General features: G+C 33.5%; 1 protein-coding gene across 11 annotated transcripts in view; it reads left to right on the top strand.

Annotated features, from left to right (window-relative positions):
* The window catches only part of MYCBP2 (MYC binding protein 2), a 277,195-nt gene that overhangs the window by 190,051 nt on the left and 60,604 nt on the right, over positions 1 to 26,540 (top strand). For 4 of the 11 annotated variants that reach the window (XM_068527032.1, XM_068527028.1, XM_068527027.1 and 1 more), the window contains 9 exons: positions 1,956 to 2,071; positions 4,119 to 4,216; positions 5,218 to 5,334; positions 6,061 to 6,201; positions 14,946 to 15,020; positions 17,651 to 17,875; positions 18,733 to 18,865; positions 21,246 to 21,368; positions 24,070 to 24,249. In XM_068527032.1, the coding sequence (XP_068383133.1) occupies positions 1,956 to 2,071; positions 4,119 to 4,216; positions 5,218 to 5,334; positions 6,061 to 6,201; positions 14,946 to 15,020; positions 17,651 to 17,875; positions 18,733 to 18,865; positions 21,246 to 21,368; positions 24,070 to 24,249 (1,208 nt within the window). The remainder of the gene's footprint in view (positions 1 to 1,955; positions 2,072 to 4,118; positions 4,217 to 5,217; positions 5,335 to 6,060; positions 6,202 to 14,945; positions 15,021 to 17,650; positions 17,876 to 18,732; positions 18,866 to 21,245; positions 21,369 to 24,069; positions 24,250 to 26,540) is intronic. The other 7 variants (XM_068527036.1, XM_068527030.1, XM_068527029.1 and 4 more) reach the window with 5 other exon arrangements.

The raw sequence follows: 26,540 nt of genomic DNA, 5'->3' as shown, positions 1-26,540 counted from the left end.
GTAGTTGGTTGTGTAAAGATTTGGGGAAGTTCAATCTAAGAAGAGAAAATCTGGGGTAGATGGAGCTTGATGTCTTTGAGGAACAGAAAGCAGGGCTGGAGAATAGTGAGCAGGAAAGAAAATGGTGGAAGATGAGATCAGAGAACCAGATGATGGCCATATTACATAGGGTCTGGTAAGCTGTGTTAAGGTTGAGTTTTCTTGTAAGAAATTTATTTGGAGGGCTTTTAGCAGGAGAGTGATATAATCTGATTTATAGTTTTAAAAAGATCATTGCGACTGCTCTCTGGAGAATGAATTTCAGGGGAGCAAGAGTGGGAATAGAGAGATGAGTTAGAGACTCTCAGGTGGCTCAGGTGGACTAGCGGTGGAAGGGCCTTAGCGGTGGAAATGAAGAGGGGGTGGATGGATTTGGGATACACTTAAAAGGTGAAGCCAACAGCCTGCTGCTACGATGAAATGGGAGGTGAAGGAAAGAGAAGATCCAAGAGTGAATGTAAGTTTCTTCAGCTTCAGCAGCAGGATAGATTATCCAGCAGAAGAGGGATTTGCCAAGATTGGCCGGCAGACCCAACCAGGCATGTTTTTGTAAAGTTATATTAGAACCCAGCCTTGCTCATGAGCTTATGTATCGTCTGTGGCTGTTTTTACACTACAGTGACAGAGTTAAAAAGTTGTGACAAAGACTGCTTGGCACATTAGACTAAAATACCGTTACAGAAAATGTTACTGACCCCTGGTTTCATGATTTTTATGAGGATCAAAAAGTCTGAGAAATGAGCAAGAGTTTTTTGTTTTGCTGGGTGCTGGGGTGAGGAGGAAATAATAATTTTCTTTGGGTATATTAAAATTGAGATGCCAAGATGCCTCTTAGTTATGCAAGTGGGGATATTTCCAGGGCAGCGGGAAATACCAGTTCGAAATTCAGGGGAGAAATAAATGTTTGAGTCATCTTTATACATATGGTATTTAAAACTGAGGAATGGATGACTGATCAACTAGAGAGATGACACTGAAAGAAAAAAGAAGATCTAGACCCACATCCTGGGGCATTCCGTAAGTTAAAGGGTGCTCAGAAAAGGGAGAGCCAACAAAACACTGAGAAAGAATGGCCGGTGAGGTACAAGAAAAAACAGAAAAATGTTGCAGAAGCAAAAAGAAGGTTTTTCAAGAAAGGAGGAGTTGTCGGTTGTTATCAAATGCTACTGAGATTGCTGAGGACGAAGAAGCAATGATTGGATTTGGGGACGTGGTGGTCATTGGTGACCTGTGACATAATCAATTGCAATGAAGTGTTGGGAGCAAAAGCCTAGTGAGGATAATAAGTTTTGGAAGAGAATTGGAAATGAGGAAATGGAGAGTGATTGTAGGTAATTCTTTAGATAAGTTTTGCTGTAAATGGAAAAAAAGATATAAGACCATATTAGGGAAGGCTGTAATATCAAGGGGAGGTATTTAAGATGGAAGATTCTGAGTTTGTTTGTATAGAAATAGAAATGATCCAGTATAAGTGGGAGAAATTGACGATGAATGAGAGAGAGCAAGATAATTGCATCACAGAAGTGCTGACGGAATGAGATTCACAGCACAAATGGAGGGGCTGGCTTTGGACAAGACCCAGGACACTCTTTCCATTGTAACAGGAGGTAGAGGAAAATAGGTTTAATCTGATTGCAACTTTGAGGTTGTATCTGATTGCTTCTGTTTTTCAAGAACAGAAGAAAGTGATGAGGTCATGATCAGCTGAGAGTGAGGAAGAGTGGTGCTAGAGGTTTGAGGTGAGGAGGAGAAAGTAAATTCAATCATGGAGAGTAGGAAAACATGCGATGACAGTAGGATTGCTATTCATTGTGATAATACAATCAGAAATTTTATGTTTGCTGATACATGTTAATGATGATGTCACCTGTTTAACCAAAAGGAAATGTTGCAGTACTCATCTTATTTCCTTTCAGACCCAGTGAGAATATGCTGATTCGTGTCAATAACGATGGCACTTACTGTGCAAATTGGACTCCGGGGGCTATTGGACTCTACACCATTCATGTTACAATCGATGGCATTGAAATAGGTACTTTTTTTTTTTAAGTTGTGAGTTGCTTAGTGCAAAGAACTAGAATCAAAATCCTCTTTCTGTTCTAGTTTGCCCTTTAACATGTATCACAGACATGGACAGATTTCATAACTTTTAGGGGGGCTTCATATCCTCCTTTATAATGAGTACTCAATTCGTGCATTCTTAAGGTCTTAAAATGTTGTAATAACTTATGGGTCGCTGTAGCCCTCATGATTCCTTCCCTGCGTTCCCTGATGTGGCTGGTCCGGTTCGATCTCCTCCATGCTGCACTGTAACCGTGTGCATGCCTCGCCTCCCTACCCCGTGGTATGTCTGCCTTCCCTTCCTGGCTGTGAGCAGACACCTCTTTCATCTTTGGATCTCCCAGTCTGGCTCAGTGCCTGGCGCATGATGGCTGCTCGATAAATACTTGCCGAAAGGATGAATTTTTGTTTACCTACCACTAACTTTGAAAAATGTATTGCTTTTCCTTTGGACATTAATCTTTCTCTTTTATTTATTTTTAAACTATCCATATAATAGGACAACAGTAGGACAACAAAGCTCTAATTAAAGTGTTTATCAACATGAATTCCTTATAACACTGTCTTTCCTAATGCTCCTCAAGCAAAAGGGTTCCTATGATCAGGCAGATTTAGAAAGCCCAATATATTGTGGTCTCATCTTAGACATTAATACAATTCATATTATCATATTTGGGATTCAAAGAAATCTTGAAATTAAGAATCCTCTCTAAATTTGTTTAATCCTTATCATGAGACCCTTACATGTAGGGAAGAGGAGACAGGTTAGAGATAAAAGTAATACTGATTAACATTCCACCAAAATACCCTTTGGGAAACTTTTAAGTAGTTTGTTTTTACAGTGAAGATAAAGAGGTACTTTACATTGTTGTAACCATAGATGTATAGAATATACATTAATGTAAGTATAGGATCAGATATATTAGATTCATCTATACCATCCTAGAGACCTTTAGTGGCAGCCTTTGCTACACTCTTTTATTTCAGCATATCTTTAAAGCCTTTAGTTCAGCAAACTTTCGTTGGTTCTGGGCAAAACATTGTTCTAGGTAAGAGAGTTCCTGGCAAGTGTTGACAACTTACTGATGATTGCAAGATAAAACAGGCAAACAAAATCACATGAAGTAGAATATAAGTAGTGACGTGCAAGGGGCACAAATTACAGCAGTTCAAAAGTGGAGATAGTCAAGAATGGTTTCTTCTTGGCTAATAGCGGGTAAAGGAAACTGATACAAAGTAGATAAGAAAAATCCACTTATATTTGCTTTCTGGAAAGACACTGAAGAAAAAGATTCATATTTACTTAGAATCATTCATTTTCTTCCCCACCTTCTTAACTTAGCTTTCTCCAAAGGTGACCAAACTGTTAGTAGACTAGGATCTTGCTTGACTGCAGTCAAGGACAGATAATGATACATTAGAATAAGGAGGATGATAATAGCATTTAATATATATCTAAAAATTTTTATACATACCTTATATATTTTATATATATTTTAAAAATCATTTCATTCTCACAGCATCTCAGTGAGATAGGTGCTATTCTCATCCCTATTTTATAGATTAAAAAAATGAGGCACAGAGAGTCAAACAGTTGGTGGCAGATGTGGGAACAGCCAAGTCTAACATGAGAAGCCCAGCTCTTGGACACCATGCTGTGCTGCCTGTTACTCAGGAGATGATTGGTATAGATGATGAGTAGTGTTCTGATTGGTTGTTATGAGATAACGTTTGATCACACGAGGGTTTCTTTTTTATTATTTTGAATTTTTCAGTATTATTTTACATATTCTATAGCCCCTCTTTTCCGTGAACCCCTGAGACACCCCTTTGGAATCTTAAGGTCATTTTTCAGATATTTCTCTCTTAGCTATTAAATATTAATCACCTTAAAAGGACAGAATTCAGATATTTGTTTTAATTGTTTAAAATAGCCTGTGAGTGTATATTAAGTTAGGTTTAAGGGTCCTCCCTCCCTTGTGTTCTCAAATGTTACAGTTCCCTTCCTTTTCTTACAGATGCTGGCCTAGAAGTAAAAGTAAAAGACCCACCAAAAGGGATGATACCGCCAGGAACTCAGCTGGTCAAACCAAAGACTGAGCCTCAACCAAATAAGGTTAGGGTAGAATGAAATCAGAACATGAATTGGTCTGAGATTTATTAATTTTCTTCATTGATGCTTCAAGGTACCCATCAAACACCTCATATTTTACTTTATTTCAGTATTCGAATTCTAAGTATTCCTAAATGAACTTGAAGAATAGTTCATGATAATTCTAATCATTTCTCAATTGTAGAACCTGTACTTTTTGGTTTCTTTGTATAATGCTATAGTAATTTATAGGCCTTGTGTACTTTCTGTTATTGAAAGTTTACAATTGGGACTTCCCTGGTGGTCCAGTGGTTAAGACTCCGCACTGCCAATGCAGGGGTTCCGGTTTCGACCCCTGGTCAGGGAACTAGATCCTGCATGCTGCAACTAAAGATCCCGTGTGCCGCAACGAAAGATCCCGCGTGCCGCAACTAAGGCTTGGCGCAGCCAAATGAATAAATAAAAGCTACCCTTTAAAAAAAAAAAAAAAGGAAATAAAGTTTACAATTCACAAAATGTCTACTGAAATTAAGTGTATAAAGTTGACAAGGTTAAAGTATCCTGTGCTGTTAAAAGAAAAAATTCATTTCCTAACATCTAAAGAGTAAGCACTATAGGAATTTTAGTAAACTACTTATTAAAAAAGAAACATGGATAGTAGAATTTATATACCTTCCTGAAAGGAAAAAAATGGCTCTTTTCTCTTTTTTATCACATGTCTTCAAAGTTTAGAGAAGAAATTATAAATATATATTAATAATTTTCTATTTTTTTCAATAATTTACATTTTTATACATTTTAAAAAACAACATTTTTTTAAAATGTTGTTTTTATAAATGTTTTCTCTTGTTGTTTTTATAAATTAACCACTGTTATTTGCACAGGGAAACCAGCTACAAATAATTTTGGAAACTTTCTCAGAATTATACTTTCAAGTCTGTTTAATTTTCTCTCTTACCACTTACTTGTAAGGTCTCTGTTCCGTGATTTCCCCTGTCTCACCTGTCTGTCTTTGCCTTTCTCAGGTTCGAAGATTTGTGGCCAAGGACAGTGCAGGGCTCCGTATCCGAAGCCACCCTTCCCTTCAGAGTGAGCAGATAGGCATTGTGAAGGTCAATGGAACCATCACTTTCATTGATGAGGTAATTTGTAAGGAAACACTTGGTAATAAATTTTGGACAGAAAGTATTTGCATTGTTTACACAATGTAAGTTTACTAAATTGTTTGTTAGAATGTGTTTTAAGCAGTTTGGGTAGTGTTTGGGAAATCATTTCACAGAATTTCAAAATTCTGTTCATTGAGTTTCAAACATTGCATTCATTTTTCTTTATCAATAAAAAAAGTAACTAAAATTATATTTTTAGCATAAAAGGAGTTCAGCTAACATGGTAGTCAGAACCTGTACAAGGATTCAATGAAAATGAGTACAGTTTTTCTTGAATTTTTAAAATGTGATTTGTTTTTGAATGTGTTTATTATATTGCCTTAACTTTGGACAGTACATTTTTCTAAGAAGACAGTCAAGTAACTTCCAATTCTGAAAATCTAAATTGAGGGGAAGGAAGTCTGAAGTTCTTTTGGGAAACATCTGATTTTATGTTTGAAATATTTATCTTAAAGTGTGATTTTTTTGTGTGCTTTTACTCCTGAGTGACATTGTTTTTCACAATCTCACCATGTGAATTATCATATTGCTTGGCATTCCTTGCTGGTTTTTTCCTTAAAGGTTCTCTCAAAACCTAGAGAAAACTAGATGCTTAATCTCCATGTCCAGCATTATTTGCCTGCTTTGTAGCCTTTCGGACCTTGCTGCCCTCATAGGAGTTACAGGAGGGCGTGGCTTGTTTCTGTTGCTTATACTCCATAGATCCACAATGATGATGGTGTGTGGCTGAGGCTGAACGATGAGACGATAAAGAAGTATGTTCCTAACATGAATGGTTACACTGAAGCCTGGTGCCTCTCTTTTAATCAGCATCTTGGGAAGAGTCTTCTGGTCCCTGTTGACGTAAGTGAAAGGTGGTTTTAGAAAGCTTTCTAGGTATACTCTGTCCTCATTACAGGGCTTTCTTTAATTAAGGCTTCTCAGTTCTGAGGTAAACCACAGCTAAATAACTTTAAGTGCTTGAATTCTGAGAGCTTCTGTGTAATAAAGAGGGAGTTTGGCAAGGCTAAGGACCTTAATACTTACTATGGTCCACCACAAGCAGGAGGTAGTAAATTAAAACTAGGCCTGCTGAATCCCTTTCACAGAGGTAGGGAACGAGAGTGGTTACAGTTTTTTTCCCCTTTCTTATTCACACTACTGTTTGGAATGAATTCCAAACTAAAATTTAAGTATTCAGTGTTACTATTCATGTCAGAAATATGTATAATGTATTTTTTGTATGTTGGCATTTTGTAATTCTGTGTTGTCTAAGTTTGAATCTTTTCTCTCTTGGCATGTGATACTGCTGTGTTAAAATAAGGTGGATTTTTAGACTTGTGGTGCTGTAGTGTTCTGGTTGAAGTTAAATCTTAGTGTCTGAGAGAATTCACTGAGCCTCTTTGACAGATGCAGTAGAATACTTAGCGTGTTCAAAAGTTTGTTCTATCACTAAATATGATAGGAACCCACAGCTCTTTTTATAATTTAAACAGAAATATATGATTTTTTTCTTTTTCATCTCCATCAAATGTATTCCTTATGACACTGCTAATAAATAGAACAGGTAAATTTTTATTTTAAAAAAACCTTAGTATTTTAAACAGTTGAATTTCTTAAAAGTCAGTGTATAAAACTAGCTCTTTATATCAAGTCATTTAATATATTGTTTGTTTTTCTCCTTAATAGTTCAGAGTAATGTTCTCCAAAGGGGTGTATACAAGATGATTCTTTGGGAAAGAAAATAACAGAACTTCTATTTAAATTTATTGATTTCATTCTTTTCTCTATTCCTTTGTATATGTTTTATAATGTACACTGGGGAGAGATATATCTATCTATATACTTTTTTACAAATAGATGGGTGATAAAGAAAGTTTGGAGAGTGTTGGTCTACTGCTTTTTTGATTTTTTAATTTTTTTCATCTGTGGCTCGAAAGTTGGCCTTAAATCGTTTGAACCCATCTCTCATTATGGTAACCAAATATTCTTCAGGATTACAAAAATGATATTTTAAGTGAGATAATTATAATAGCCATTTTGTTTATTTCATTAACAGCATATTTTTAAAATTTTGACCAATTTAGAGTTTTGTGTATTTTAAGGCTCTAATAAGGCATTATATTAGATTATATTATCTTTACTACCTTCCCCACTTCAAAATTTTCTTCCTAATTCCTTTGTTTTCTCATTTGAGGAGATGCTTTTGGAAGAGGAAGATATTCACACAGATAGAGCAAGAGAATAAACAAAGGTAGAAAGGAAAAGCAAGAAGTGTGCTGTGTGCTGAAGTTCTGAATCCCATGGCTTTATTTTGGACCACTGGTGTTCTGTTATTTGATGCTTTTAAACTCTAGCCAAGAGACAGTTTTTAGTAGACAGTCTTGAGGTCAGAGAGAGAGGACATAATAAAGGTAAGAGGGAACGCTAAATGGAGTGAGCCGTACAAATACTCGTTGATGGCTTTTCACTGGTATGTGAATGAGGAGATTATCACTGACTTATTTGAAAAATCTAGATGAAGAATATAGGAGATAGAAAGTAAAATGAAGTAGCTTTTGACATTTTCTAGCTTGTCTTTATGTTGAAGAATGGCATGAGTTCTCTTTTAACATTAAGTAACTAAGGGTATCTGGTATCATTAAGAAGGCTGAGGTTTTTCTGGTTCCTTTATTTTAAGGATGGTAGTGACTTGAGAGCCTTATAAATTAAAGGAAAGATGCCAGTAGAAAAGGGAGACATTAAAGATGTAGATAAGAAATCTGAAGGCTGAAAGAGGAGGAGAAAATAGAATTGAGGGCACATTGGAGAGTTGTTTCTGTGAAGGAGGAGGGGGTATGTATGGCAGTGGGTAAGTTTAGGGTTGAGGGAGGAAGGGAAGAGGTTGAAGGAGACCGTGATATCCATATAGAAGGGAGAAAAGTCATCAGTTGAGATTGAAACAACTGAGTTAAGCTAGAGAGTTTAGAAATGCCATAAAGATTTGGAGTAATGTTTGAGAGAAATAGGAGCGGGATCTGACAAAAAAACTACTTGTTTGGGGATTATTGGGCCACTAAGGACCCAGTGGGACCACTGGATAGATCCATTCTGGATACCCTTCCTCTCCCATGGCCCTAACTATCCAGCATTAAAGGAGCCAGGAAAACAGATGATAGCATTGGCTGGAATTTCCTGGGCTGCTATGACAGGAAAATAGGGACAAAAGGGAATTTCAAATGCTGATGAAAGAGCAATTGAGATCACCAACTGTGGGATCCAGCCGAAGTTAGAAATGTGAAAGGACAAATGGACGGTCCAAGGGACTTGGAGGACTTAATAAAACAGAACAATATAGTGAGTGCGCTATACTTGAAGAGCTGGAAGGAGATAGGCAATTTTTGTGATAACATAGCATATTTGAATTTGATTTCATACTTAGAGCATTTTATTGAATGAAATGGCTCATTAATGTGGCCGTGAGAGGGCAGCTGAAGTATGTTGGAAGTAAACGTCATTGGAACTGCCCAAGTCTAAGAACTAAAAGGCTAGGCAGTTGGATGATATCCACATCGACACGAAGACGTACCAGTGATGGCAACACTGTGACCTGCAAGGTTTGAAAGAGAGTTTGTTTACCATTGGAGGAAGAGTCCCATTAGATACAATATAAAGTCATGGGACAAATGGGAATAATTAGATGTTGGATCAGGAAGAAGCCTAGAGTAGTTTTGATATAAAAAGAGAATAGGTAGATGACATAAGGAGGGTTTATATTTTATGTGGTGACCAAAGAGGACAGAGGGGATGTGTGACAACTGGCCTAGGGCTTCAAACAAGTCTGGTATAAAGTTGCTTCAATGAGGGTGTTATATGAGGACCCACAGAGTCAGAGCCTGGCATAGGCAAGAACAGGCTAGTTTTCCAAGGTTTTGATTTTAAGGACCAGGACAGGCCTCTTATACAGTCAATAAGTTTTTAATGAGTACCTTACTCGACAGGGCAGAGCATGATAGGGCATAGAGGGGATAATGATTCCATCTCATCTCCTCAAGGAACTAATAGAGCTAAATAAACACATCTTGCTGCTTCTTCCCTTTGCATCTCTTACTTCATTTACTACTAGAAAAATGCTTGCCACCTATTCTCCCTTTTTATACGTCAGTTCTTTTGTGAGTAAATCAACTATAAATTATGGCTAACCATTGTGAAACACTACTCAATTAAAAAAAGAAAGCTAGGAGATTTGAAATAAAATTAGAAATTATCGAGGAGTAATGCCACTAACTTAAAAAGATGCAAAAGTACCAAAAAGTTGCCTTGAGCAGCCCTTACATGAACCTCTTCAGCCTTTTCTAGTTACAACAATTTTGTATTCACATGAATGCGTGTACCCTGTTTGGAGCCTGACTCAGACAAACTGTTGGAGAGAATGGGGTAGGGATTGGAAATTAAACACTGACTAAATATTTGATGAACTATTTTTTTTTAAAAGATTACCATAAATAGTCATATTTAGCTTTAAAATGATTTTTGTTGCACTGTCTTGTTTATTTACTCATATTGTAGAACTATCATTTTCATTGTAGATAAGTACTTTAGCTAAATTTTGGCCTACCTAGCAGTAGTTCTATTTAAACATCATTACTTTACTAAGAAATAATGACATCCTAACTTAGTTCAAATATGACTTTAACTGTGTTTTAGTACTTTAGTAATGCTCTAGTTTAGAGATTAAATAGCATTAGACATCCATATTATGACTATGTCTTTTTAGAATATTTTTAAATCAAAAAAAATTTTTTAAATCAGTGGGAAGAATAGGGATAAATATGAAGAGTGCAGATCCTTTTTTGTGAGGTGCTCACGGTCTGTTAGAACTTGTTGCCCCTTTTAGAACACACTATTTAATTTTACATCTTAGAGTCTTTGTTTATGTTGTTTCATTTGTCTAAAATGCTTTTGCTTCCATTTTTTTTTTCTAACTTTTCTAGTATTTTCCTAATTGGCCAGGCTCAAAAATTTCTGTCAACGTTTCTCATCCCTGTACATCCCAATAATGCTGTAGTTATCAATTCATTAATTGTTCACTCAGCATATATTTATTGAGTCCTTATTATGTACCAGATACTAAGCTGGGAAGTAAGTGTTGGGTGGAGAGGCAAAGGGGAGGGATACAAAATAAGTAAGAGTGCAGTTCTTGATCTTGGGGTACTCACTATGTAATGGGATAGACATACAATATTCAGATAATTAAGTTGAATTGTGATAAGTTATAGAGTGACTTTACTTAGGAGGTGACATTTGAGGAAATCTTAAAGAAAAATTGCCAGGACAAAGTAAAGTAATTTCACATTAGAGAGTCAGATGTCCAAAGTTATGGAGGCATGCTATGTATGGAAACTAAAAAATAGTTGATACGGGTGAAGCAAGAATTGAGGGTAAAAAGCATATAAGTACTGGGGAAATTAGCTTTTTCTCTCCTTTCTCAGGTAGCACTTTGTCTGTAAAAGCGGAAAAGGCTTATAATGTCTTTCTCCAACTACCCATAATGTTTAGTTTGGATTTTTTTTTGGCCTTTAGCCCATTTGTATTTATATACCTCTTATTTCTGTTAAGCTCCTCAAGGGTTAGGACTCATTTAGGATCCCTTCTTATATTTTTTCTTCCAGAGTGTTAAATATTACATTTTGCTCGTGGTAGGCATTCAACATTTGTTAAATACTAAATTTTAGTTCTTGGCATTTGGTAGGATCATACTGCTTAAAATAATTTCTGACCCTCTTATGCTCCATACCTTAATTCTCTCATTTAATTTTCATTGTGCCCCTTTGATGTTAAGTTTTTATCATTCTCATTTTTCCAGTGACAGAAGAGAGCTAGTCTCCCAAGATCGTAAGTAGTAAGTAGTGGAGCTAGCTCTGGAACTCCAGTTGATGTGATTCCAAAGCCCATTTTTTTATGTTTAGTCTACCTTAATCTAGTGGAGCCATAAGGATAAATGGTTATAAAAGGATAAAGTAAATATAGCAATAAGAATCATATTACTTTGGCTAGAACTACACAATTAAATAAATATGAATACTAACACCTTAATGGTTGAATGAGGATGAATATCGTGATGTATGTTGAAGGTATACCTGGGCAAGGCTGATTTTAAATTAAAATTCTTAAGATTTGGAAACTACAAATGTAAGCCAATAGAATGTTTCAGATACCAGGGAAAATATGTTTAAAAAGAGAGAGAAAATCAGTTATGCACATGACGTGGGAGACATTTGACTGCCTGTAATAGAGCCTAAATTTTTTGGAAAGCAAGTCTACTTCTAAAATAGGAGATATTACTGATCTGAAACTTATAGGCCCAGTTCTTTGGATTCTTTGTCAAAAATGAGGTCTTTTCACATTGTGAATGAGGTTGAGTGGTAGAGAAAGTTTATATCAAGGAAAGTAGATGATACCTCATTAGAAGTATTCAAAGATATCTTTATAATGCCCATATTATCCAAATTCTTGCAGAAGCAACTTGAGTCTCCGAACATGCCGTGCAATTATACAAACCACTTTCTACCTACTTAGGCTGATTGGTGTTCACATATAGAAAGTAGGTTGATTTTTCTGAATTTGGGGGCTCTGAAGATTTGGGGGAGAGATGAAGGAAAAATACCATTTGGTATTCTCTCTTATAACATTACTCAGGGTAATTGGTAAAATTAGCAAATGTTTCTTGCATTTTATGTCAGTTTCATTCTTTTGGGATACCTAATGATGCCTGATAGTCACAGCTTTAATATACCCCAAATTTCTTGATTTTGTCTCGTTAATAAATTTGTGTGTATATGTATGCATAACCTGTTTTTCAGTCCTACTAAATGCTAAGTATTTACTTAATACACCATTAGTAAATATGCTGTCCTTAGATGGTTATCAGAAGCTTCATTTCATACTTTAGCTTGATGTTTAAGTTTCCTAAACAGAATGGAATTAAGGCTTAAATTCCATTTAAGCCTTAATTTAAGCCTCTATTAAAATAACACTATAACGCTATAACAAAATAACACTATATTTGTATATATGCTGTGTTTAATTTCCCTGAGATATTTTATCTTTTTCACTTTAAAAATGGCAATTTTTAGCTCTGTGATCATCCAGCACAATGAAACAATTACTATCTTTTTTTTTTTTCTTTCTTTTTTTCTTTTGCGTGAGCATTTGGCATGTTTGGTCATGTATTTCTCCATGAAAATTATTCGCTTATTTGGTCTCTTCTATGCCTTGAAAGATTATTGTCTTAGAGTTGCAATTTGGTGCTCATCAATTTAGTTAGGTTTTTAGCATGCTTCAGTTTCTAATTTTCTTGACAGAACTTTTTTGCCTTCACAATAGTCTTTGAGAATAGAATGATTTCGATTATTGTAGATATGTGTGTATTTGTATATGTGTGTGTGTATATATATATACACACTTTTACATACATATATAGTGGTGCTCATATTATTCTATAAAATTATACAATATGAAAGCTTATTTATATATTTTAATAGTGAGAAATTGAGACTTTGGAGAGATTAATATTTTCATGCATGTTCATATCTTTAGACTAAACTTTCCTAAGTTTTCGAAAGAAAACTATGCAAGTACATTTTATTTTTAAACTCCAGCTTTCTATCTGGTGCTTTTTTGATACTTGATAAATGCAATTTTATTAGGATAACACATTTTAAAAATAATCTTATAGTAAACCAGTGTAGACTAAGAATTTTCTACAAATGAAGAACAAAAGCAAAAAAGAGTCAAATTTGAATCCACGTATAATTAACATGTACAAAATTGATTTTATTGGCAATTTGTTACCATGGTTAGCAGTTACATCACTTTAAGGTATCATTGTATATGTTAATTCATGTCCTCAGACTGAGGAAACACTTGAGTTTGCACATTGAAATAAGAGAGGGAATTCCCTGGCAGTCCAGTGGTTAGGACTCCACGCTTTCACTGTCGAGGGTGCGGGTTCAGTCCCTGGTTGGGGAACTAAGATCCCACAAGCTGCATGGCGCAGCAAAAATTTTTAAAAAATAAAAATAAAAGAGAGATACAAGCTTTAAAATTGTCAGTCACCACATTGCTTCTTTATTCCTAACTCATCTGCATTGCTTTTTACAACGCTTTTCACATTGCTTTTGATGCTAGAAAAATTTATGCTAAAAAATATTAATATTGTTTTATGTCAAAAGGTTTGCACCACTATTCTCTGCAAAGGAGAAAAACCATTGAGCAAATACTCCACAAATTCTTACGTACATGGATGAACCAGTAAGGACATCTTTTTCCCCCCAAAACAGTATTTCAAAATACTTTGCAACATGTTTCCACTTCACCTAAAGAGAAAGTGCCCTGTCTGCTGTCTATTTTTAAATGTGAAGGGGGCTTTGGTTTTTTGTTTTTTTCTTTTGTTTTGCATTTATCTGTAGGCACACTAATAGAAGCTCATTTTTTTTCTGGCTTTTATATGTTTTATATTTCTATATTAGCATATATGTATGTATATGGGTCTGTATCTACATCTGTCCATACATGTACATACATGAGGAAAATACGGAACTGGAAAATATCAAATAAATTCTCGTTATCTAAAATGGCTTACAGTTGGTTGGGAATTGTGTTGTTTCTTTTGTGCTGAAGTCTTGGATAATGACAACTTTCATTAACATTTTGAATGTCCTCTTTTTTGGTATTTATATAAGCAGTAAAATTGTGTAATTACTGGTTTCTGGAAGGATTTTAATTTCAGATCAAATAAATATGTTCAATAGGATATGTCTATGTAAATGTATATCATTTTAATTTTTATGAAAACATTTTGTGAAAATGTTGATTTTTCTGGGACCATGTTGCTGTGAATTGGTTGTTCTGTAACAAAATATTTTTAGACTCTAGAGATCCTAAATGCTCTGTGCATTTCCTAAACTTTGAGATGGAGAAAACTAGGTCTGCCTTTTGATAAAAGTTCAGATTGTATGTTTTTTTCTCTATGCTTTTCTTAACAAATTTGCTAACAGCTTTCAGTAACATTTCCAAGCAACTTTTTTCTCATTTACAGAAGAGAGCAAAATTTAAAAATGACTTAGATTTTTTTTTTCTTTTTGTTTTTTTGTACTTTAAACAGAGATAACTAGTTCACATATACTACATGCCATTATTATTCATAATAGTAGTTGCTCTGTCTATACAATCTGTGTTAGTCACAGTTTCTTTATAAAACAGCAGACTGTTTTCTGCCATAAAACAAATCTGACTTGTACTGGAATAGACGCGTCATCATTTAAAGGAGTTTGAAGGTGTCCTTCTTGCACTGACTGTCTTAAGATTTAAATCAATGTCTGGCTCTTAATTGTAGTAAATGGCATGACACACTATATCCATGGAGAGCTTTTGACAAAAACTTATGTATCGGAATTTCTTTGCTGTGTGGTTTACTCAGGTGGCTTCAGTTTCCCTTTAGTGAAATAATATTCCCGTGCTGGTGCTAGAGTATAGAACATTGTTGTTACTGTGAACGCATCTTCTGCAGATGATATCCTGTTCCCTTTCTTTGTTGATATTTTTCTTTCTTAAACTTTGTTGCTCAGAATATCTTTAATGCTAGCCAAGGAGTCAGGGATTTGGACGTATTTTCATGGACTTCCAAAGCTTTTTTCCCCCAGGTGAGTTAACTGTAAGGAACAGTCGTACATTATTCAGGTATTTCAGCTTGTATAACAAATTTTACATTGTATCTTTGAAGCTTTTACTTAAGATTAATTTTTAAAAATTCCTTTTTACCAAAAACGATCTATACAGAGTTCTGCACTTGAGTTTCCCCATAAACCTTTCCCCTCTATTTCTGCCAAAGACTGTATTACTAGTTTAAGTTAAACTTTTACTTGACTTCAAATTTGCTATATTTAACTTTATGACTAGCTTCTCCAACAATTATATACAGGTCTAGCTTTTTCAGAACTTACTTATTTAGGTGGGAGAGTTCCAACCCTATGGCTCTTCTGTTTTTTTCCTCGCCTTGCACAGTGGTCTTTTGAATGTTGGGGTGGGATTGCAGGGAGCAAAAATTAACATTGCAGTTCATCAATTTCATATGCTGGTGCCCAGGTCTTAAATTTCTGTATAGAATAAAACATGCATTTTAGGATTTCTTGAGAATAACAGACACAGTTCTGTGATTTTAGGTCTATCAGTTCTTTTTATACTGTTTAGTATTAAGAAAAAGGATAGACTTTGCTGTACATTTATTAATTTATATAGTTTCTTTAACTAATCAATAAAATATTAAATATTTTAGGACAGTTCTCCTATATTGCCTTTCAGTGAATAACTTGCAATTATTATAATTATTATTAGTGTTTGCCAAGACTTTTCTCTCACTGTTACCCTGAGTGGTCAAATTGGAAATATTGTTATAACTTAATTAAATGCTCGAGATGTATCATTAAAGACCAGTGAAATTGTTTTTTCACTAAATCTATGAATATTTGTTTAGCTTTTACATCATGCCATGTAATTTTTAAAAGATCATTTGTACATATGACTAATTTGACTCTTCCATCTATGAAATAGCATCATGTATTTGCTAAAATTGATCATTCACAATGACATTTTTAAATATTTACTGAAAATCTCATGAGTAAAATAGCACAATTTAAAGTTTAGACCTTACTCTCCATTTTTATTTTGAGTGCTCTCTTTGTATTCATATAGTTGTACACATATATAAATATTTACAAATATGCATGCATGGGTATATAAAATGCATATTTTATTTTAGATTGTAAATCTAAATTCTTCAAGTACTTAAAATTCTCATTTCCATTAAATTGCCAATATATAAATAAGGAATGTTGGACAAATATGGTACAGTAATTATAGTAACTGTAAATAAATACCGTCCATAGTACGTATTTGTATAAGTAAAAATTGATGATTATTCATCACCACAATGAAATTTACAAGATATTATGTGAAGGTTAATAATGGATTTAAATTTTTTTCTGACTAATCATATATTAAAGTCACAGGTACGGAGAATTCTTGAATCCACATTTTTTAACCTTACGACTTTATTTTTAATTTTCCACTATATAATGGACATGTCTTTTGGAATGAGACTACTCATAGGGGTAGAGCTATTCAGTAATATTTTATCTTGCATAATATGTTAGTGGGTTTTTTCATTTTTATCCTATTTATAACATAACTAAATATTGATTTAATTTTAACCTAATGTTTGAGTAAGTGTCCCATTATGATCTTTTACTGTATTTGAATAAAGCAATTTGTAGAGTCTATATTGCTGTATTTAAAAATGCAGTTTAAGTCTGTTTTAAAGAAGTAATAATGACAGTGGAAGAGTTTCCAGTGTAGAACTTTCCTTTACATTTAATTGGGAAAAAGAGCAAAAATGGGAAGGTTATTATTTCTCTTTATTGCATTCACGTAGGAAGTAATTTCATCAGAGCATTCAGATTCAACAGGAAGTTTAGGGTATGTTCCTTTCTTTCATTTTAGAAGTGACTGTTTTGTATCCAAATGTATTATATTTATATAAAACCACATCTTTAATGTTAATCTCTCCTCTCTACTAAAATATAATCATCTTTTTCTGTTAAAAGCATTAATATATCACTGTTTAACAGTGGTCTAGCAAATCTAACAAGGCATTTTTATTTGTACTGTATTAAGAAAGTGTGAGTTGTTAAAATCTTATAAGCATTCTTATTTCATTCATAACTAGTAAATATTAACATGTAGCTATATTTCATGCACATTTTTTCATCATTGTTATCTCTGTTTATAAATAAGTCTCCAGAATCTTCATACCTATTTTCTCTGTTTATTAATAATTATAAACAAAAGTACAAGGAAATGGAGATTTAGACTTTTTAACCCATACTGACAGGCAGTAATAATGATTCAAAATTATTCAGTTGTGGTTCATATAGTAAATTATTTTTGTTTATCCTACTGTTAAGTATTTCACTAAAAGATAAAAGTAAAATCAGGTACTACTGTGTTTCTCAAATTATGGTGGACAGAAGCTAGAGGTTCAGTTCCTCTCCTGCTATCTTTTCTTCTCTTCAGCTCTATTTTAAATATTATTCAGAATTGAATAACTGAAAGATTCTTTAATAGTAGTATTAACCAACACTTGAGCTATCTTTGGATATGTGTTCTTTTTCTTAATTGATGCATTACGGACTTGCTGTAAAAGCAATTAAGAAGGATGTTGAAAGTGATAATAGATTGTATTTTGTTTACTTTTTTTTCCTATTCAAATTTTCAGGAACCTAAAACTAATACTGATGACTTTTTCAAAGACATAAACTCCTGCTGCCCACAGGAAGCAACAATGCAAGAGCAGGATATGCCGTTCTTGCGAGGAGGGCCAGGCATGTACAAGGTAGTGAAGACGGGACCTTCCGGTCACAACATCAGAAGCTGCCCTAACCTTAGAGGTATCCCAATTGGAATGTTAGTTCTGGGAAACAAAGTCAAAGCAGTGGGAGAGGTATGGATTCTTGTAGCTTCATGACTTCTAAGATACTCGTTTTTAATATAATACAACCAAAGCATCTCTTTCTTCCAAAGGTTGCCATTTCCACCCCAGGTTTTTAAATGTTAATGTTCTTTATCTTTACCTGTATTGAAAATACTAATGCAATTTTTCTGTGCTTCTTTTTTAATAATTTTATTCTCATAATTATCCTTGTGAAAACAATATTTATATAACAAAGTGATTTGTATTGTATATATAAATGTTCGGTATTTGCAAATATCTTTTCATTATTGCAAATGTGTACTGTACTGTCATGGATGAACAGCACTTTGAAATATTTGCTATGAGTCAGTTTGGAGATGTGTTATATTCAAAGGGTTTCATTTCTTCGTTCCCATATATGGGTGTCACTGAAGTCCTGAGCAAATAACATTACTCTTTAGTCAACTGTGGCATTTGCCTCAGCTGATGAGCTTAAAGATGTAGTGTGTCATGCTATTTCTCAGTGTCAGGGTTATCTTCAAGTTGCATTTTAGGCACTACCACCCTAAATAATAGAGAGTATGCTGTGTTAGGATATTTCAGGTGCCAAACAAAGAGCTGTGTGTTTTGGGGTAACATTTAAAATTATCAAGGGATTATTCTGTGCCTTAAAAAAATATTGTTTTTACTGAAGTCATCAGTGAGCATTATTTTACAAGACTGTTTATTGATTTCTGTCTTACCTCAGGCTGTGGTCTTAATTTCAGAAACTAATTTGATGATAGAGATTTATTGGAATAATTACTCACTTAAACTTTTTGCTGGTTTTCAGCCTGAATACCCTGAAAGAATCAAGCCAATCAATCATGCTTTTTGTTATGTACTAGGTAACCAATTCTGAAGGTACATGGGTGCAGCTGGATAAGAACAGCATGGTAGAGTTCTGTGAGAGTGATGAAGGAGAGGCATGGTCCTTAGCTAGAGACAGAGGCGGAAACCAGTACCTCCGACATGAAGATGGCAAGTTGGCTTAAATTTGTGATTTATTCCGATTTACCTTTGCAGTGCAGAAGTTTAAAGTGTACTGTATTTCTTTTGTTGTAAAGAGCTTTTCTGTGTGTTTATTTTTTAAGTAAAATCAAAACTAAAGGTTTAAAAATCTTGCAATTGTTAAAATTCCTATGTAAAATACATAGGTACTAAATGAATACACATAAAAGAAGAGAATTAGAAGGAAATGTGAAACATATGAATTGATCTTTGTAAACCATGCTTTTTATTTCGTTAGTATGAATTTAAATGATAATTCTTCTGTGCCAGTTCGGGACTAAACCTTTTACTCTTTCTATCACTAAATGGAAGTTCAGTTTTCAAACCACTGATTGTAGTACTTCTCCCAGGCAATTTCATTCTATTGAATTCTGTCTCAGGAAAGGAGCATTGAATATATGCTTAGCTTCTTCTGGGGATTTCCTATTTTGTTATTAGAGTTTCAGCTTTAAACTTTATTTTACCGTTTTTCAACAATGATCTCCTTTAATAAAAGATTTTCCTTTTTGTCCTCTTCTCTTCATTCTCCTGGTGGCGAAATCTTGTTCAGACCATGACATCACTTAGGTGAAGCTTTAACTGATTCTCACAGAGTGAAGAGTTACCTCTCATCCTAAAGAACTGAATTCACCACTAGAACAAAACTGATATTATATTGAAGTTAATTTTTATTTCTTCGTACCCAGATTGTGAGTCCCTTGTGGACAGGCACAGGTTTTTTATCTTTGTATTCCTAGTTCTAAAGCAGTTTTCACACATACCAGTTGCTCACTAAGTTTTCTAAATATACAAGTTGAGTCACAAAAGTATTAGTTAGGACATCAAAATAAGTGGATAGGCCCAACATAGACTTTTCTACCAAATCCCAGAATTTATAGGAGAGGGTCAGACAATTAAATGAATATGCTTCTTTATCCGAAAGAGTATAAAGTTATAATAACTATTATCCAAGAGGTAATATGGCCATAGTATATAAATAGATTCAAGAAAGGGTTGGAATTTGTGTGAATGACAGAGTACGTTTAGATATATTAACATGGTACATTAAACATTCTCCTCTTTTTCCCTGCAGCAAGCCTTTGAGATCGGTTATATAATCTTCATTTTACGTTTCTAAGCTCGTAGAATTTAAAATGACTTGCCTACGGTTATACCACTGGAAACAGGGCAGGTGAAAGACTTGAGCCAGAATCTTCATTCATATTTCAAATGCTGTGCTCATTACACCACACTGTATCAGTAATCCACTGAACCCAATTTGAGAACCTACTTCCTCCCTTGTCTTTACAGACCAGTGTTTCTTAGTCATAGATGATGTCATCATAAAATAATGTCCTGAGATGGTAGAACTATTCTTCATTATGTTTTGAAAAGCAAAAGTCTTCATTTCATGTAAATCAGACATTTTACAAAATAACTTTCCCATTTACAGTATACTTACTACATATATAATTATTACATATTCATAAATTCTTAAACATTTTCATTATATAGGGATATTCAGATATAAATGAAAATAACCTAAAGTGAGATCAGGTTTATATAAGACATAATTAAATAATCTGAGAATGGTTTAAGTGACTGTCAGGGTCTTTCTAGCTTAGTAATCATTTTAACTAGCAATGAGCATAATGTGTTAAGAGTAGACTCTGGGACTGGACTGCCAGAGTACAAATGCCAGCTCTTAACTTTTCAGTTGTATGACCTTGGCCAAATTACCTAATATCTCTGTGCCTTGGTTTTCTCATTTACAAAGTGAAGATACTTTATGAGTTCTATATGAAAGCTAAGTGAAGAAACAACAAAGCTATCAGATGGTAAGGTTAGCTATTATTGTTAAAATGTAAAATGCTTTTTATACTAAGGAGTGAGTTTTACCATGGGAAATTGTATTCCCATATACTTAGAAGGTAGAAGGTTCTTTTTAGATAAAATGCTTCTTAAATTAGGATATCGTTTCTACTAAGATATATACTCAACCCGAAAAGAGGTGTAAGAGAAGTTTAAATTTCTCTGTGATCACTTAATGATTTTTTGCCATATATATATGGCACAATAAAAGCAAAAAAAAGCAATAATAGCAAATGTTAATAGCACAATAAAAGCAAATTGACTCCATAAGAGCATATCCCATTTCTGAATATTATAGTGATTTTGATTGATGCAAACAAAGATTTTGTCATATACTTTGTTGGTGTCAGTGACCTAATTGGTAGACCTATTATCAAATCTGAATGTGAGGTTATTTTAAAATTTAACCATCATAAAAATCTTTCTTGCAATTTTCTCTCTTTATAAATGGGGAATAGCACATAAGAAACTAATTTTATAGATGTTCCTTTTATTGTAGAACAAGTTCTTCTGGATCAAAATTCTCAAACTCCTCCTCCAAGCCCTTTCTCAGTACAAGCTTTCAATAAAGGGGCAAGTTGCAGTGCCCAAGGATTTGATTATGGACTCGGAAATAATAAAGGTAAGTGTTTTAAGTGAGTCTTTTACTTACCTAACTGTAATATTTTTATTACCTTCTCTTATAACCATTTTTATTACTGTTCACCCACAAAACTTTAAGTTTGTTCCTAGAAAACCAACAATCAAAATGTTTACGACGGTGTTCTTTTTACAGTATTGGTTTTAGCCATTTTAGCTTAAGTTTATAGTTCTTGCTTACCTGTTCTTATTTTGTAGACACTCATTTTGAATTCACATCATAAAGATTCTGTGTCACTATATCCAGTAGAAGAACTTTTCTTTATCATCCAGTTATTATTAAATGTTAATGAGCAAAAAAGAACTTTCCAAAATATTTTAAGTAATATTTTTAAGTAATATTGCACATCAGCTTTATTAAACATATGTGGTTTTCAATGTCTAATCAAGTTATCTTAGTTAATTTCGAATTACATGAGATGATAGCTTTGGGTTTGGTATGTATAATGAAACCAAAAAATTGTAAAAAGAAAAACAAAACCCCTAAGCCATATGGATATAAAATGTATACAGCTTGTTTCGGTTTCATTAATAGAAGAGACCAGCATCATGGACAGTCCAAATAATAATTATTTTGGAGTAATTTATGCTCGAATTTCATCCAAAATTCCATTTGTATGTAAATTTGGACACATTCACATGCTTTCTTATAACCTGATCCTAACTCTTAGCTTCAAAATCGACGATACTGTCAGAAGGTAGCATACAGCTGGACAATGGGTAGGAAGGAGAAGATAGCCTACATGGAAATACTTTTACTTTAAAATGTTATTTAAACTAATTCATGAGATTTGATTTCCAGACACAAATACAGTTGTTTTAATACCTGACTTGCAGAGCAAGTGAAATAATGAAATAGTCAACAAGATACAGAATTACATCAGTATAGAGGAAATATTCAATTTAAAATAAAACCACTTTCTGTTTGATACCTTTATTACTTTCCACAAAGTATTTTTATTAAGAAGGAAGCCTTAGCTACAAGATTTCTTTTTGGCTCTTCCTCCTACATTGGGTTGTTCTATCCTACAGGCTTGGGTACTATCTGCTTGCTCATTTCTGGTAGCTCAGATTTCAACTAACTTAAACTAGACCTTCATGCTTAAGTAGGGTAAATGCTTTGTGGTGTTTCCTTCATGTCCCTTTCCTTCTGCCGTTCCCAGTCCTTAAATTAAAATCTCAGTGTTTACTTACCACTATGTACTTGTACAGTAATCTGTTTTAAAGCCATGTTTAATTCAAATTGTATGCTTTCAGTCTCTAAAATGTCTAAATTGTCCTGGTGGCTATCACATTAAATCAGTCTTTAAAACAGAATTTGTTAAAACATCATAAGAATAAAAATCAACTTTCAATAGAGACAAACATTGCTGAGAACATTTGTTATTAATTAGAAATAATGTATTACTTTTTAAAAGTGATTTTGCTAATATTGTTCAAAAAAAGCACTTCTTAAATGTACTTCTTAATAGGCTTTTAAAATATTTAGATGGAGTGAAGAAATATTAAGAAACTTTCATCTGATTAAATATATCTAATCTTTATTTATTATCTTACCTTTAATTGTAGTTCCCATTTTCTTTTACTCTTTATGCTATCCAACATCAAGCAACAGTTTTTTGCAAAAATTCTTTTTCCTTAAAACAATTTTATAAAATTCTTCATCGCCTCTAAAATCCTTTTCTAATCTGCAGCATTATTTTTTTTAAGTAAAGATATGTAGCTTGTGTGCACAGTTCTTTCCATATTAATCTGTTTCTTGTTGGTGTTTCATTTAAAATTTTATTTATGAAACTTTATTATATCTAGAGAATATGCCTGGAAAGGTACTGTTTTCTGGTTTCTGCATCAGTTAGTCTGGATATGGTTTCCCCCCCCACCCTTCTTCTTCAGCATCATTTAAACTGTTTAATATTTATATTCTCATAAATAAGGAGCTATCATCCATCCAATTATATCATTTCATATTTTTAAAAGTACTTTTCTGTTAATGTCCTTTGTATTTAATTTTGAAGAAAATGTCAGAATTCATGTTTGAGATACTATTCAAATAAGGTACCTCATATTCCTTTTTTTTTTAATAGGTCTTTTATAAATTTTTACATTGCCTATCCAAGCAAAAGAGTTCATGCTTTTAAAAATGTATAATTTCTTTGGCAATAACAACTTTAAAAAAGAAAATACTAATTTATAACTGTAATATAAATGTATTACTAAGTTAATAACATATACTTTGCCTCCCTTCAGTCCTACATTGAACTGTTCATATTATTTGCATATTTTCTGCATGAAGTGTAGTGCGTATGAGGCAGGGTGATAATAGTCAATGTCAGGTACTGCACAGAAGACATCATTGACTTAGATCTTCCTTTATACTTGTATGGTATTGAATCAACTTATCATACTTACTTCATAGACTCTGTATTCTCTCATGCTGCTGCTAGATGTTGTATATGAATTTAAATGGATTTGTTTTTGTAGGTGGGCCATTATGTAAAATTTGTCTGAGTGCTTCCATTATTAAAACAACATACAACATTCGGTCCCTAATTTGAGAATAACAGTCACCAACTTCCACAACAGTTCTGAATTGGCATTGTTTTATTTAGTGTTTAACTTTATCTGAATGTCATAAAGCACCATTTACTTTGCCATTTTGGATGTTAATTAATAACAAGTTGTAGTTTTGACTGTTTTGCCCACTGCAGGTGACCAACTGAGTGCCATATTGAATTCCATTCAGTCACGGCCCAATCTCCCAGCTCCTTCCATCTTTGATCAAGCTGCAAAACCTCCCTCTTCCCTAGTCCACAGCCCATTTGTGTTCGGACAGCCCCTTTCCTTCCAGCAGCCTCAGCTTCAGAGTAAGTCTTGTCAGCCTTAACCTGCCTCATCAAACCATTTCTGAAGCTTTGTTCTGAGTTGTTTATCAGTTACTAATTATTTATCAACTCACCTAACTGGTTTTATTTAATGAGGATGTTATCCCTTCCCACATTTTTGAAGCACTTAAGCTATTCTGACCTAAGACATTCTGCAGCTAAGACATTTGTTTTTAATCACATTTTTTTATTAAGTGTAGTTATTAAAATATGACTTTTATGTTTTCTATTCTAATTCCAGAATAAGCAAATCATACTATAAAATATATTAAGAAAACATTGATTTAAAAAAAAATTTATAATATGCACGACTATGGTAAGCATCAGTTATAAGGATAACTTTCATTGTTTTACACTGAATTTTTGTTACTTAGAGATGCCCCAAGAGAATGAACCTATTTCACTATACCAGTGGGTGGAGGAGAGGCTGTACTGGGCAGGTTTGTTTGTTTCTTTCAAGTGAATTTGGTGTCTGTGAAATGTATAGCAACTTAGGTTTCCAAATGTTCTCACATTGTTGTTTCTTCTCTTGCTTTTTGTTGTTGTTGTTGTTGTTGTTGTTGTTGTTGTTCTTAATAAGTTAAACCAATCAGTTGATTCCAGTTCTGCCTTCTAGGATTGTTCTAGCCCTTTATCCATGATAGTAATTCATACTGATCTGGAAAACAGACCCAAAACAAATTACATTTACCTGAGTCTTCTTTTTTCTTAATAAGTTCCTGAGGCTTCCCCATAAACTTCTCAAGCCTCCTAGTATGACAACAATATGCTCTTCTTGGCCTTCAGTTCACATATTGGCTATACAGTATATAAACACACTCAGTGAATTGAGAGAGTTTTTGGAAGTCTCAGCTTGTACACCCATTTGTTTGAATTCAAATGCATGACCTCTTTACTTTAATAAAATACATCCACACTTAGACCTAAGTTATTTTTCTACAAAAATACTTTTATAGCTATTATTAGGATTACTTAAGAGAATGCCAGCTGGTTTAGTTTTTATTAGGAACCAGGGTGGTGTATAGTTAGCAAATTATATTATTATCTATCTTAGGAAAAGAATATACAAGAGTATAAACTTTTTTAGGTTTGCACTATACATTAGGCAAGTTCAATTAATGAAATTAGTTTGTAAATATAAGTAGTATCAATTTCTAACTAATCATCTCTATTCATGTGTAATATTCACTTTAATGTCTCTTAAAAGAAGAATTTCAAGGAAACATAACAGTGTCATGTGTGTGAAATAGTTTTTTCTTCCTTGATAAGCATTATAGAAGAATGAAAGAGGAGTGAAGACTTAGTTTACCCATTTAATGGAGTGACAGACACTTTACATTTAGATGTACCCAGGTTGCAGGAAGTTTTAAAGGTAAGGACAAGGAAATAAAATGGAAAAAACCCATCATAACCAGGCAGAAAATTCATATTAAATATAAAATTGTAAAAGAGAAATTACCCTGATAATGTCATAGTGGCAGCAGACAAGAGAACTAAGGAATAAGAACTGTTTTGTTCTACCTAAAGGGTTATTGCAAGTCTTCTCAAAAACTTCTCTGAAAAAAAGTATAATTACTGTTTTTATTTTACCAAATTACTTAATAAAATATTGTAAAACAAAATGTAAAGATCATAAGGAAATCAGATTTGCCTCTTTTAAAGGATAATAGGTTTCTAACTGACATTGTGTCCATATAATTTTGTTCATATTGTGTCTAAGTGTTATCAGTACCACCACTTCCTTTACCACCATCTTGGAGCAAATTTGAAATCATGGCCTAGAAATGTCTCAAAATTACCAGTTTTCTGAATCATTACTTGCGTGTACTCCAATGATACAGACTTCTTATTCTCAGCAGAATATCACTGAAGTTTGACTACCCAATTCCAGAAACCAGAAGGCTTAATCTTTAGCACAACTAAAAACAAGTATGGAATCTAAAAATAGTTTAATGTCTTATAGATATATTAGAATTGTAGTAATTACATCATAGGAAAATTAAATATGGCAGAGTTAAAACTACCTGAGTAAGATAATTCTTTCCTGAATTTCACTGCCGTCCATCACGCTAGCATTTCATCTTGCTTTAGAAGATGGCTTATTTATACTGAACTTCCCTTTACTAATTAGTAAAATGAGAATCGTTTTTGTCTTACACTTTTGTGATTCTAAAATATTGAATAAAATATTATGTATAGAAGACTGTATTTACTAGTTCTTGCTTATTCTGATAAGTCACCACTATGTACTTACTACTGTCCTTGAGCACTTT

The sequence above is a fragment of the Eschrichtius robustus genome, chromosome 18 (assembly GCF_028021215.1).
Source record: "Eschrichtius robustus isolate mEscRob2 chromosome 18, mEscRob2.pri, whole genome shotgun sequence".
NCBI classification, from domain to species: Eukaryota; Metazoa; Chordata; class Mammalia; order Artiodactyla; family Eschrichtiidae; genus Eschrichtius; species Eschrichtius robustus.
This window is presented reverse-complemented; position numbering and strand designations above follow the sequence as displayed.